General features: G+C 40.0%; 1 protein-coding gene across 16 annotated transcripts in view; it reads right to left on the reverse strand.

Moving 5' to 3' along the window:
• Positions 1 to 1101: 1101 nt before the first annotated feature.
• Positions 1102 to 14230, reverse strand: part of TP63 (tumor protein p63) — a 224431-nt gene continuing 211302 nt past the window's right edge. For 7 of the 16 annotated variants that reach the window (XM_044771294.2, XM_044771293.2, XM_044771292.2 and 4 more), the window contains 5 exons: positions 12496 to 12516; positions 11257 to 11414; positions 8865 to 9009; positions 7451 to 7544; positions 1102 to 4512 (listed from right to left, as the gene is read on the reverse strand). In XM_044771294.2, coding sequence (XP_044627229.1) covers positions 4216 to 4512; positions 7451 to 7544; positions 8865 to 9009; positions 11257 to 11414; positions 12496 to 12516 — 715 coding nt within the window. In that variant the 3' untranslated portion in view covers positions 1102 to 4215. The remainder of the gene's footprint in view (positions 4513 to 7450; positions 7545 to 8864; positions 9010 to 11256; positions 11415 to 12495; positions 12517 to 14230) is intronic. The other 9 variants (XM_014843376.3, XM_014843375.3, XM_070509208.1 and 6 more) reach the window with 3 other exon arrangements.

The raw sequence follows: 14230 nt of genomic DNA on the forward strand, positions 1-14230 counted from the left end.
TATATGGGAAATCTCTGTAGTTTCCTTTCAATTTTGCTGTGAATCTAAAACTACTCTTAAAAAAGTCTTAAAAAAAATGTTTTTCTTTGCATTTCAGCAGATCTCTAAGAGAGTATAAAAGTCATGAAATATCAATCCACATAAATGGTTAGAACTGCTCAAAAAAAGAAATAAACTACAATTAAGTTCAAAGTATTTAATACTATATCAAGAATTAATCATTTTCATTGCTTTTTATTTTTCTTTTCCCTGTACCATTGTATCAACCATTTCACTCTGGGGGGATTTATCACCTAGATTTTAAGTAATAAGAATTGGAATCTTTTGGCACCCCTAATTTAATCTGAACCTGCCTTGCTTATATGAATGTATCATGTTCATATAAGTATAAATCACATTATGAATAATAATATGATTACACCCATAAAAAGAAAAACAAATTGATATCTTGAAATATTATAAATTATATACAATGTTATTCCATAAATGTATTTATAAATCTAAGGTATTAAATTGTTTTCACGTCATCTAATATCAGTCCATAAAAGAATGAACTTCCTCATTTCTTTAACAAAAATCATTAAACCATTTTGACAGTAGATAGTTTATTGACGGAATCATTGTATATAATATAAAGGTGATATTTAACACTGAGTTTACAGGAGAACGTGCCCGGAGCCTGCCACCTGCAATGCTGTTCCCACATACAACCAGGGTAACCTGCATCTCACCCTGGAGGGCTGAGTCGGTCTTCGCTGAGCACCATGGGAAGGTCACTGATTTAACCATTAGGAATAGCTGCATTGTAGGCCCTGTTCCATAGAAAACTCATTCTGACCTCAAAGTATTAAATCTGTGAGTATCTCACGTGCCAAATGAGGATATCTTCCTGATCTTTCCTACTTCATAGATTGGCTAAAATCAGAAAAAATGATTATTTGTTCTGAGATGAGAAGTATCAATATTTGAACCTCTCATGTTTCTTTCGGTATCTTTTCCTCATCCTTGAAGATAAAAATAAGGCCAAAGGACAGACGCAGATGCACAGACACATTCATACATACATACACACACACACACACCCCCCATCAACATCAGTTCTCAATGCATTTTTATTTTTTTTAAATTTTATTGCATGTCCTGGCAAACATAAGTGGCTTGTAGATTTGCCTCTGGCTCACCAAAAGCCCATTACACAAAATACCAAAAGACAAGCAACCGAAGCTTAAAAAAAAGTATCACATCTATAAGAAAGTACCTTTCAAAAACATTAATAAAGCATATAAAACATTTGACATTTACTTACTTTTTGTACAATTATAAAAATAATAAAAAAACACAATGCTTTAACATTCAACATCCCACAAACTGTGTTTTAGGGGAATATTAAGAAAACAAAAGGTAAATGGATTTAATGAAGAAAGTTCTATTCTCCATTTCTGCTTCTAATCTCCTCCAAACACAAACCTATCCATTATTCAGCAACTGCATTTTGCTGAGGCCACAAGAACTCCATTAAGCCCACTCGAACTTGTCTGTCCTTAATATGCTTTCACCTCTAGCCCAGTCACTTCAAACACTCAAAGAGTGTAAGTTGCCACCAGGATGCGAGGCCAGTAGTGGCGCCTACCCTTGGCTAATGCCAAACCCATGAGATACAGTACAGGAATTTCTGAGTCCCTAGTGCTATCTAATAGTGCCGAAATTGCTCAGAAAAAGTTCTAGGTTGATTCAAACACTCAGGACCATAGAGGAAGCCATTCGTCCTCCTAGCTTTGCCAAGGCTCAACGTTCATTCTTCCCCTTAATAGGTTTTCAAAGCTGCATGCTTTCTCCACAGGTTAACAGTGCTAATTGCCATTTGAGCACAATAAAACTTTGAAATCAAGGACTCACTCTCTTTAACATACAAAATAACAAAAAATAATAAAAAACAACTTTCCCTTCCCCCCATCTCACAATTCGGGTATTTTTCCTTATTTGACACTGTAGTCTTACTAAATGATGTTTCCATGAAAATATAAAAACAATAATAATAACAAAAAAAGTTTCAAATGTGGTTCTGGAAAACCCGCTATCCCAAGAAGAAAAAAAAATAATCAAAACACAAAATATGCAATTTCACACACAAAACATATATACACTTTTCAGATGAAACTCATACACTATATTTTTGAGCCATATTAGCCCATTTGCACTTTAAAATAAAAATGGAAACGTATGTGCAATGCTAGCCCTTTACCAGAATGCATGGAAGGATTTTAGAGCTCATTAGTATACATACAAAATATTTCTTTTATAGTTAAAAACAAAATCGCCACGAAGTATATTTCTGAGAGATCTGGGGGAATATCATCATTTACATGTCTTCCCGAAGTCTGAAAACAACTCTTTGTCTACGTGGTTCAGGCAATAGCGCCCATGGAAGGCTTACCCCCTGGTCTGTGGGGACATTTTTATGTCTATGCACAGTCCAGAAGAGAGACGGACGGGAAATTGGGGTCTCACAGTTACTCTCAACAAACTGAAACGCATACTGTCCAGAAAAGAAAAGTGATATAGTGATGCAACTAATGCCACAGGAAAATTGATCTCATAATTTTATATTTTCCAAGTCACCAGTTCTGTTTTAAAGCTTGAAGAGAGAAGATAAGGTTCTACATGCAGAATTTTACAGGATAGAAGGGTTTTTAAAAGAAACATTTCCCACATAATGTTATTCATGTTTCAAATGGTCTTCCAAAAATTTCAATTCATGGCTCACTGAGATCTTTTACTGCTCAGTGGAGATTCAATATTTCTGTAAGATTCCTGTTTTTCCTGAATATTCTTAATAGACATTACAATTTCACTGTAAGAACCAGATCAGGGGCCGGCTGGGTGGCGTAATGGTTAAATTCACGCACTCTGCTTCAGCAGCCCAGGGTTCACAGGTTTGGATCCTGGGTGCGGACTGACACACAGCTCATGAAGCCATATATGCTGTGGTGGTGTCCCATATACAAAGTAGAGGAGGATTGGCATGGATATTAGTTAAGGCACCATCTTCCTCAAGCAAAAAAAAGGAAGATTGCCAACAGATGTTAACCCAGGGCCAATATTCCTCTCAAAATAAAAAGAAAGAACTAGATTGATGGCATTCATCCCAAACAAATCAACCTTAATTCTAACAAGGATAGCAAATGTATAATTGAGTTAGTCAATCTAGTAGTGAAATTTAGTTTTAAGGCTTCTGTGATGGCAGCAAATGTTTTCCTAATAAGTACTAAGAGATAAGGCATCTAGTATAAGATCGAGGGCGTTGCTGCTATACCCAGATTCATGATACCAGGTGTTTTTGAACTGGTTGCCATGAATCTTTTAAGAATTTTAGCCATGGCCCGCATTCCTCATTCCCAACCAGAAGCAAAAGAGGATACTTCCTTTCTCTAGTGTGTGATAGTGTGAACACGAACTTTTTCTTGGAATTGGTCTAAATAACCCCAAAGTGAACCACCATCACTAGTAGGGATGTCAGTAAAATGAAATACACTAACATAGAGAATTGTGTACATATGCCTACAGTCTCACCCACATAATAAGCAATGGTAAATACAACTGGATCTACCCAAAGGTTTGATGTGGCATGTGGTTAGCATCAAAAGAACTGAAGGGACCTATACATCATTGTCACTTATATGTACCTTCAAGCTCTAGAAACTTATTACCATACGTGGTACTCCTTGAGAGAAGGGGTATAGATAAGCCATTCAAACAAGTAAATTAAAAAAATAAGTCGATAAGTGCAATTCAACTTCTTTTCCTTTAAATTACATTTTAAACAATACTCAATGCCCCCCACCCAAAAATATATACTGTGTATTTATATATTTATATATATAGTCTTAGACTATAAGGGTGAAAATGCTTTATAAAAGTCAATGAGAGCTCTCTGCAGCTTAAGGAGACACCCACTGCTTTTTTGCTCACTTCTACGTAGCCATGACAACTTCAGTCCTGCAAGCAATAGATTTGAAGGCTTAAAGCCAGAATCAGAATCAGACATCAGGTCGGACATTAGGTAAGAGGTAGCCTCTTACTTCTCCTTTCCTTAAGAAACAAGACTGAGAAGAGGAAGGAGAGGAGCGAGGGTTAATGCTCTGAAGGTCAAGCAACAATGCCTTGAAGGGGGGTGGGCAGGAGGGAAGAGGATGGGAAGAGCTCATGCAGTAGGGCTCACTCCCCTTCCTCTTTGATGCGCTGTTGCTTGTTGCGTCGAGCATCCATATCGAAGTTGAAATCATTCCACTCATCGCGGGGTGGGAAGGAGATGGTCTGGCGGAGGGTGAAGCGCACAGCATCAATAACACGCTCGCCCCGGGTCTCACTGGAGCCCACACTGACTGTGGAGGCACCGCTTGGGGTCCGCAGGAGGTGAGGAGGGGAGGAGAAGTCATGGAGCTGCCGGTGGTCCAGGATGCCCTTCCAGATGGCATGTCGGAATTGCTCAGGAATTTTTAGACTTGCCAAATCCTGTACAATAGGGAAGGGAGTCATGGAGAATTAGGACAAAGAGGCAAACTGACATTTAGTCCATATCATTTTGTCATTTCTCAGTGTTCTCATTTAATCGACCTGAATTTAATTCCTAATTTGGAAAATAAAATTAGCTCTCCAACAACCCTCGGCACTGTGTGTAACTAAGAACAAAGGTACAGCCTTGAGGTGCCGTCTCCGCTTGTGGATGACATTTCACCTATTCTCTACTGGTCTGAGTTTCTTCATTGGTAAAACAAGGATAGTAGTCAGATCAGAGGGCAAAATCCCAAAACAAAAACATAAGGTAAATGTACTCTGAATCTTAAATCTACTGGGCTCTAGTCACCAGAAGAAATGTAATAATGGAACGTCACCACTGCTTGAGTGAAGAGATAAGAAAAGATTACTAACAAGTACTGAACACTTTCCATGTGCCAGCTACTGAACTAATTATTTTATATTCATGATCTCCTTTAATGTGCAGATTAATAGTAGATATGATCACAGTCATTTTATAGATAGAAAAGCTGAAGGACAGAGAGGTTGACAAGTCTAAAGTTATACAACTAAGAGAATGACTTAGGGACTTAGCACAGCCACTGAGCCTAAAACTGGCCTAATGCCCCAAAGGTCTCTTGGCCTGTGGATAAATCAGGGTATCAAAATGCAGAGTGTGTGTCCATGTTCCATGGATGAGGGTAGAAGGCATTACAAATATGGTCGATCTTAACTCACTGTGGGGGCATCTCTTACATTTATCCGCGTTAGCCCTTCATTAGCTTGTTTAAGTGATGGCTCATGTTTTTATGGAGCAGCATGGCGGGCAGAGTCAGAAGATCTTGACAGAGAGTCTTATTCTGTCACTTACTGGCTCTAGACCTTCATCAAGTCAATTATTCTCTACTGGCCTCAGTTTCTTCATTGGTAAAATGGGATGCAATTCCTTTTTTGGGTCACCACATATTATAGACTCATATGCAAATGTGGATATGAAAGTATTTTGCAAATTATAAAGCACACTATATAAATCTTAACCATTTGTATTACTACTATGTTATGTTACTGTTAACTCATCCTTGCATCTTACAGGAGAAACTTATGAAAACTCCCCAATTTAACCATGTTCCTTTTCCAGGAAGGGATGCCAAATAACTCAGACTGGTGTTGAGAAACAAGCTGAAAAAGAGGTGTGTCTTTCCAGTAGTGAGCAGGAAGAAACTGAGGTGAGGATGCAGAAATTATGTAGCTTCCCAATATTTCCCAATTCAGAAATTTGTAGTATGGGTACTCCAATTTCCTATTCCAGCAGAAAGATACATCATAATCAAGGTAATCCACAAACAGATAAGTGAGCATAGCTCTTTATACTTCTGAAACTTTCAATAAACCCAAAACTGTTTATAAACTAGGCTCCACTAATCTGCATGACTGTGGACAGATTTTAACTGATGACTGACAGGTGGGAAAGCTGTGGCCCAGAGACTGGCACAAGACTCAGCCAACACCAGCAGAGATGAACTGGTGGAGAGTATCTGAAGATCCTAGTACCCAAGGGAGCATCCTGACACACTCTGCTGTGGGGACAAATGAACAAAAGGAAAATATAACTTCAAAAATATAGAGAAGGGACAAATTCCCTATTCTATCATGTAGGGCTCTCAAATACAGGGCCACTCTGTTCTCTTCAGGGGATGGACATCATTGTAAAGTTACCCGAAACCCATTGGAACTTACTCCTAAAGCTTTCTCTATAGTTTTCACTAAAAATTTATTCCATTAGGGAGCAGCAGCCATGGGTAATTTATGGGGTGGAGAGGGGTGGGCATAGGGGCAGCACAGCATATAGTTGTCACCACAGGGCTGGGGCATTCTCAGGCTGCAGGGGTATCTCTTGCATCGGTGCTCAAGGAAGGGGAAAAAAAGAGGTCCCAACTACAGAAGCAGCAGCAGAGGCACAGAGTATCTTCTTCCACCAGTCCAAGGGGCCCTCTAGAAGCTGGAAGAGAGGATAAAAACCCCAAAGAGAGCAGCATGAAGGTAGCCCAAGAAGAAAATCAGATTGTCGTAAACCAGAACAATACGAGCTCCCATGTGAGCAGTGCAAGAAGTGGTGCAGGAAGCAAGAAAAAGTCCCCTCCCATCGAGCTTGATCCAAAAGACAAACCAAAGAATATCAAAGCCAGAAGGGAACAATTTTTAAACCCAATTTGATTAACTGAGACCCAGGAAGGCTAAGTGAAAACCCCAAGTTCTCTTTGCCACTAAAAAGCATGGTTGGAGCTTGAACCCATGACCACTGATCTCTCCCAAAGATCAGGAATGTGTGAGCCCTATTCTGATAGAATTGAAAATGGATGAATATATGGTTCGAATTGAGAGGAACAGCTTAATCCCCCTTAAGATCCATTCTTTGAGGAGATGCAGAAAAGGCCAATTAATGGGTTAAAGACTAGAAACTTACACCTCAGGGTCCTATTTCTGGTTCTGTCATCAATTCACCATGGCAAATGACTATATTGTCATCTCTCCATGTTTTTAAGTGAGAATAATATCACCTTCCTCCTGCTATCCTCTCTGGGGTCTTAGACTAAATAATGAGAATATCCTAAAAGTTCTCTGAATTCTTTAGAGATTATAAATTTCTTGAAGGTGGGAATTAGTTTCCTCTTTCCCATGCTGCATATAGTATGGATGCAAGAGACAATTTTTGACTGATCAGACAAGCTGGGGAAGATCGATGCTAGCTTCTCACATGTATAGGTTGAGGCCTGGGAATCTTTCTAATATGGTTGTGGGTTGCATCAACATTGAGGATTGGGGGTATGACAAAAACAATTTTTAAAACTAGTGGGGAGTGAGTTACAAGGAGGATGTTGCCAGAGGGAGAAAATGAAGAAATAAAAGTCAAGAGAAAAGTCTAACAGTTACTTACATCCATGGAGTAATGCTCAATCTGATAGATGGTGGTCAGCCCCTGGGTCGTGAAATAGTCCAGACATGATGAACAGCCCAACCTCGCTAAGAAGCTGCAGAGGGAAGAGGGAAGAGGAAAGAGGAAACAGAAAAAGAAAGTTCACCCCAACTGCATTGGCGAGATAAAGGGAAACCCAACATTTTGCCCTGGGATGCCCTACAGAACAGACTATGGGCAAATGAAATATACGTGGGCCTTGGATTTGAGTTTTGGAGATGATCAGTGACTTGAACGTTAGGTCTATAGAAATTAACATGAACTGGAAGGATTCCTGCAGAGCAGCTATTTCAAACGATGATCTGCGGGATTCTGGGGGTTCTGTATGAGTGCGTTAGGAGCCATTGCAGGGGGTGAAAGAAAGGAGTCCAGGGGTCAGGTTCCCAGCCCTCTTGCCTCCTGGCTCTTCACTTCAAAAGAGCATCTCTGCTTTAATTGTTTTGTTTTGGGGGTTTCTGAGAACGGTTCATGTAGCTAAGAAAAGATTATAGGCCACTATAGTATGAAGTCATTAATGCTTTTTGATTTATGTCCTCCTCAGAATACAGAACCTCTCTTCTTTGGTTTTGGTCTCAGACTAATGATGCCAACCACTGTCACAGAGCCAGATGCTGGGTAGGACAAGCCATGCAGGCTGCCATCTCTCTACTGCCACTACTAGTACTGCTGCATCAATCACAGGGAGATCAACGCACATTATTCCAACAGCCAAATGAAAGAACACTCTGCACATGAAGCAGGGCAGATGATGTGCACTAGGCATGAGATTTGGGCACCTACTCTTGCCTCTGTGAGAAACAGATCTTTCAGGCTTCATCTGTTTCTTTCTTCTGGCTATCTGAAATTCCTTCCTAGGGTGACCCATTGCCCATACGGCAAAGCACCAGAAGCCATCAGGTTCTTGAAAGTCTCTGTCATTTTTGCTAGCATTAAAACATTTTATGGACATCCAACTCCAAAATAATGATCCCACGGTGCCTGAGAGCTATGAGGCCTAGAGAGCAGGAAAGGGAGCAAGATAGCAAGTTTACTGCCCCTTGGGGAACCCCAGCCCTGAGCACCAATTTGAAGGCCACAACTGACTGTATAAAAACTGTGAGGAAGCAGGAGAGGAGTAAGTGAAGATGGGGGAAATAGGCATGAGAAATTATATGCCCATAAACTCACATTTTCACTTTTTCCCATGCTGACTATAGTGCTTTTACTTGATTAAACAATGCTGACCACTCCATTGATCAGAGATAATAGTGGCTGAACTTCAACCACAGAGTTGCTTTCTTTCTTTTCAACTGTACTGTCAACTTTGACAGTGTCCACCCTCCACCACCCAGAAATGCTTAAGACAGGCCCCCAGGGGCACATGCTGTCGACTCACCTGACAAGGCTGCAATCTGTGGGGTACGGAGGTGGGGGGGTGCAGTGGGAGGTGGATGGCATGGAGAGTGGGGGAGGGAGGGCTTGGGTAGGGCTGAGTCCATTCATGTCTCCAGCCATTGGCATGTGGGTGCCCATCATAGGAACTGAACAGAAGCGGGAGGAACAGAGAGGGTTACTTCCATCATCACATACCAGCATCCCAAGGGTCCAGCTTGCCCAGTTTAATGTTACCAAGGGCATAATCTACCAGCTTTCCTTTTCAGTCTTATCTCTCACTACCCCCTTCAAGAACCCTACATCTCATCAAACAGAATAGTCACCAAACTCCAAACTAATTACAGACTTCTTGACCTCTGTACATTCTCTTAGGACAATCTCTTCGCACTCCTTTCTGTGCTTCTAATGCTCTGTCCAATTGCTCATTGCTCCTGATGTTAATATATTTCTCTTGGATTTGCCTTTATGGGTTGTACTTCTGTCTCTCTCACTAGACTAATCTCCACGAGCGTAGAGATAAGAAGCCGTACATGTCTAGATCCCCATAGACCCTAGCAGAGTGCCTGGCACAGAGCAGGTGCTCAGTAAACTTAGGTTAAGTGAACAAATGAATAAATCTGTGAATGAGAGAGTGACTTTTAGAGTATTTGTTTGGGAATAGGAGGATTTCTTGCAATATCTGTAGGGAACCATAAGCCTAATAAGGAAGAATGTAATTAAAGATTCCAGTTATTTCTTGTGATCCATTTCAGGATTGTATTTGGGAATACCACCAACACTGGTTTTTTACTAAACCATAAACTGTAAATATTTACTTGTGGAGAAGAAAAGCTTAATACCAACAAGATTTAGGAAGTAAATTTTCCCTTCAGGTCAACTAAAGAGCAAAATAACATATCTACAAAAAGATGAATGTGATTTGCTTCTACTTTAGTGAGCAGTAGTGTGCCAAAGAGGAAACGCCTCTGCCACTAACTAGCCAGCTAAAGAGCACAGGCCGATGCTGTCTCGTTGGTTTCCCCACCGACTTTCCTGATGACATCAAAGGATGATTGTAAAGTAAATAAGAAATACAAATAAGTAAATAATAGGAAAAAGTAGGCAAACTGTAAGATATGCAAATATGAAGGATCATCACCATTACCACTATTTTGTCATCCCAAGCAAAAAGCAGAGGACTCTACGATGCCACAAGAAAAAAAATAAAGTAAAAAATAAATGGATCCAATTCCTTTTGCTGTCTAAGTAGCAGACCTGTCTGGGAGTCAGGTTTTGAGCTTTCTGACGCATTTATCACTCGTGAGAGAGCAGTCTGGCTCTGAAGTCTTTATTGCCACACCAGGCAGCCATACTACATAGGCCTCTATCTCATTAAAATAGGAACATGCGTCATCAGACCATAGACCATCAGCATCCTAGCCTCCCTTAACTTGTTTAAGAAAACCCAGTCTCTTCAGGGCAACACTGAAATGCTAGTTTAAAGCCTTGATCAAAATAATGAGGGATTTCAAAGGACAAGATTGAAGTACTGTTTTATGAGGGGGATTATAGGACCCACATGCAGTACTCAGTCTTCTGCATCCCTGAGGATATTATAGATCCTTCTACATTTTTACCATCTTTTCTTTCAAGTTTAGGTATCCACTTTGCTGGATTTAGGGCTACTGGACAAGATAATTATATTTACAGCAAAGCTACATACCAAACCATCATCCATTTGGAGGCCCAATGCTCACATTGTTCCTAAGTATATTTATTTATACTTAGTTGATATGAGAAATCTGTGTGTGAATCAGTAAAAGGGAAACTCCTTTCTCTATGTTGATTTTCTAATGACGGTGTATGAGATCGAGTAGATAGGTTAAGAAGGTCAAGACTGTAGGGACATAGAATCATAAAAGTTAAATGTTCAGAGTGATAATTTTGTGATTGGAAAACTGAGCATTAGAGCAGAGAGGTGACTGCCTATAGTTATATAGCTAATATTGCAATAGAGTCCAGATTATAATCTATTTCTCTAGATTTTAAGTCCACCACACCATGCTACTTCCTACATGTTGGATACATTTCCTTTTGACTATCTCAAAGGATGTAGGAAGTGGGTCCCCATCCAGGTTGTCAGGAAGTGGACTGTTCTTTTCATCGAGATCCTTAGCCCTGCTAAAAGGAACAGCCTTCTCCATCTCTACCAATGTGTTTTGTAATGAACATACACCTCAAAAGCGAGAAAGAGTTCACTGTGAGAAACCCAAGCCACCTCAACTGTGTTCTAATCTATCCCACTGTTCCTCTCACTTAGCTTAAAAGCATCTTTTCCCCCATCCCAGAGCAGAGTCTTCCCCTACACTAGCCCTCTTGGTCCTTTAGATGTAGCTAAAGGGAGATGCTCTTACTGTTGGCTCCCATGCCATCAGGAATGGTGGTGGGAGTGAGGGCGTTGCGCTGCTGAGGGTTGATAAGCTGGCTCACGGAAGGCAGCTTGTTCATGCTGTTCATTTTGTTCAGAGGTGGGGAGCTGTTACCATATGAAGACTGAGACTGCATCGAGGTCCTAGGAACACAAACATGGGAATGATGGTGAGCATGGGACACTGAAGAGTGGGAACTGGTCATTTCCAACAGGTCTCAGATTAAAATATGGCCTTGAACTGCACACTTGCAAAAATATTCCTCCATGATCTGTGACAAGAAGCTATTTGTGTTTCCACTTGAGAACTTTTCCTGCCTAGGGAGGGATCACAAGGCTAATATCAAATCATATCTTTCCTGAATGTGTAGAGTACAAAGTTGAGTATCTTCCTAGAGCATCTCCTTTATGAGAGGGAAAGTAATTGCATCCTTTTTCCTCTGTTGTCTCTATCCTTTTCGCTTCTCTTGCCCTTCAACTCAAACAAGTTTGAAAATCAATGAGGGAAAATAACTGAGTGAAGACCTGAAGGCTTATGAAAGACATAGAGATGCCAAGCTCAAATTGCAGCTCGGGTATTTCATCTGTAGCTTCCTAGGCCATTTGGGATATGCAGAAAATAACTGTAAAGCCAATCAAACTGAGCATTTGGCAGCACACCCTGCTGTCATGCAGAGGCCCCAACATGGAAACGCACTTTCTCAGCTTAAATGTTCATGGGCCATGAGAGAACTCATTGGAATGTCAACACCCTCTCTATGCAGGAGAACTCTGGAGCCCAAACAACTGTTCTGTTGTCTTTCCATAAGTCTCCTGGGAAAGAAAAAGAAACCAACAAATGTTTTCCATTCAGCATAACTTTAATTTGGAAATTTACTAGAATTGGTTTGTCATACTACGCATTATATTACATACAATATTTCCTACTTGACTACCGTTCCTGACGTTTTCTTTGAATATAGAACTAGTCATGTTTACTACACTCGGGGCAGGATACAGAGTTAGATAATCAAAGTTGCAGCCTTCCTCCAGCTATACTATAAGTCCCAGTGTAAGCCACTAAACATCCTGCCTTTGTTTTCTCACAACAAAACTATATAAACTACATACATATACACTTACTGCATGAATTAGATGTTAGAGGTAGGAAAAGTAATAAGAAATGGTCCCATCTTTGAGCAGCTCATAGAGTAGTGGATATACAGGGATAATAATTCCAACGTACCTTGTAGGGCTATGGTGGGAACTGAAAAAGATAAGATGAGGAAGAACTTTAGAGACTATTTGGTACTTACAGTGAGTAATTACTGTGACCATAGAACGAAGAATGAACTTTGAACATATTTCTAACCTATGGTGGGAAAAGCTCCCCTTTTACACTCCTCAAACAAAATGTATTATTTTGTTCCTGTTTGTCTCCTTCCTGCTACAGCCATATTTATATCAGAGGAGACAGAAAAAAAGTTTGTTTTATATATATATGTATATATAAAATACAAATTTTTAAGGCTGTATAAATGAACCCAGGTTCCAAACAAACTTGGTATGGTAATGTTTGAAAAAACGATAAAAAGTGACTTTAGCATTTGAGTGTTATAGTAGTACGCTTGGTCTTTGAAGCTGCCACTCTGCATTCTCCATAATCCCACAAAACAGAGAAGGCTCCATTTCATATCACTGAAGAGCCATAGCTAGAGGAATTCAAACAATATGCTGTGATACGTATTTGCATAAATGAGTATTGAGCAATTGTACATATTGTACAATAAATGAGTGATGTAAAATTATCAGTTCAGCTGCAATTTATAATCACTGCCTTTAAGGGAGGGGCCATTGATTTTTCTCTTTAGCCCTTCTCGAGAACTCACAATTATAGATGCATATTATATAAACAAGTGTTTATATAACAAACCCTCCAACTCTAAGATAATTCAGGTTACCAAGCTCTCCTTTATCCATTTTCTGAATGATTCTCACATCCCTGTGAAGGATGTTATGGTGTGGCAGGACAGGGATAGGCAGAAATCATTATGCCTATTATAGAGATGGGTAAATATAAGGCTCTAAGAAAAAATGTGCCCAAGTCACACATTGTTAAATGATGTGTCAAGAGGTCTCATGGCTCCTAGTCCAAGAGTTTTTTTTCTTTCATTCTCTGGTACCGTCCCAGAAATAAGATAGTCATGAGCAATAGGTTACAGAATCAAGAAATGGACGGAGTGGAAAAGAAATGTGGGAGAGTGAGATAGAGCAGGAAATAAGGGGTTCAGTAAAGGGAGCCCCTCCAGCCATCACCAAGCACTTCCAAATCTACTCCATCCCTGTGTAGAAACTTAGCATAAGAGTCAGCACATTTGGATGTGTTTAGGAACATCTATAAGTTCATATCAAAGTGTAAGAAAGCACAGGGCAAGGTAGCCAAGAGATGTTTTGCTAGGTGCTTCTTCTTCTAACTATCTTTGCCAACCCCAAAGTACCTAAGATGCCAGATCGTCCAGACTCCAGAGGCAGGTTGGTCCTCTGTAACCTAAAGAGACCTCTATCTATTTCTCCCATTCCCCTAAATCAATCAAAGGTACAGCAAGAGCTAATGGAAGCTTAAAACATTAATGTCCACCGCTAGGAAAATAAAAATACATTTAAAAGCTTTGCACTTTCTCTAGACCCTCAGTTACAGCAAATGCCTTCTTCCAAATCGTGTTACAACGTGTTCCTCCCTTTGCCTTTGTGGTCTTTATTTTTGACCATTTTATAGGCCATTTATTATTTTTCAATATAAGTCAGCTTAACCATTTCTAGTTTTGAAGAGAAATCCTGGTGAAGTCAAGTCCCAGTACTTTAACAGCTTAGGCTTCTGGATACATTGCTACGAATAAAATTCACTATTTCAGAGCTATAAGTGATCTTTGGTCATCCAGGATTAGAAATCAATTTCCTGACTCCAAGTCTAGTGACTCTTC

The sequence above is a fragment of the Equus asinus genome, chromosome 5, assembly GCF_041296235.1.
Source record: "Equus asinus isolate D_3611 breed Donkey chromosome 5, EquAss-T2T_v2, whole genome shotgun sequence".
In the NCBI taxonomy this organism is placed as follows: Eukaryota; Metazoa; Chordata; class Mammalia; order Perissodactyla; family Equidae; genus Equus; species Equus asinus.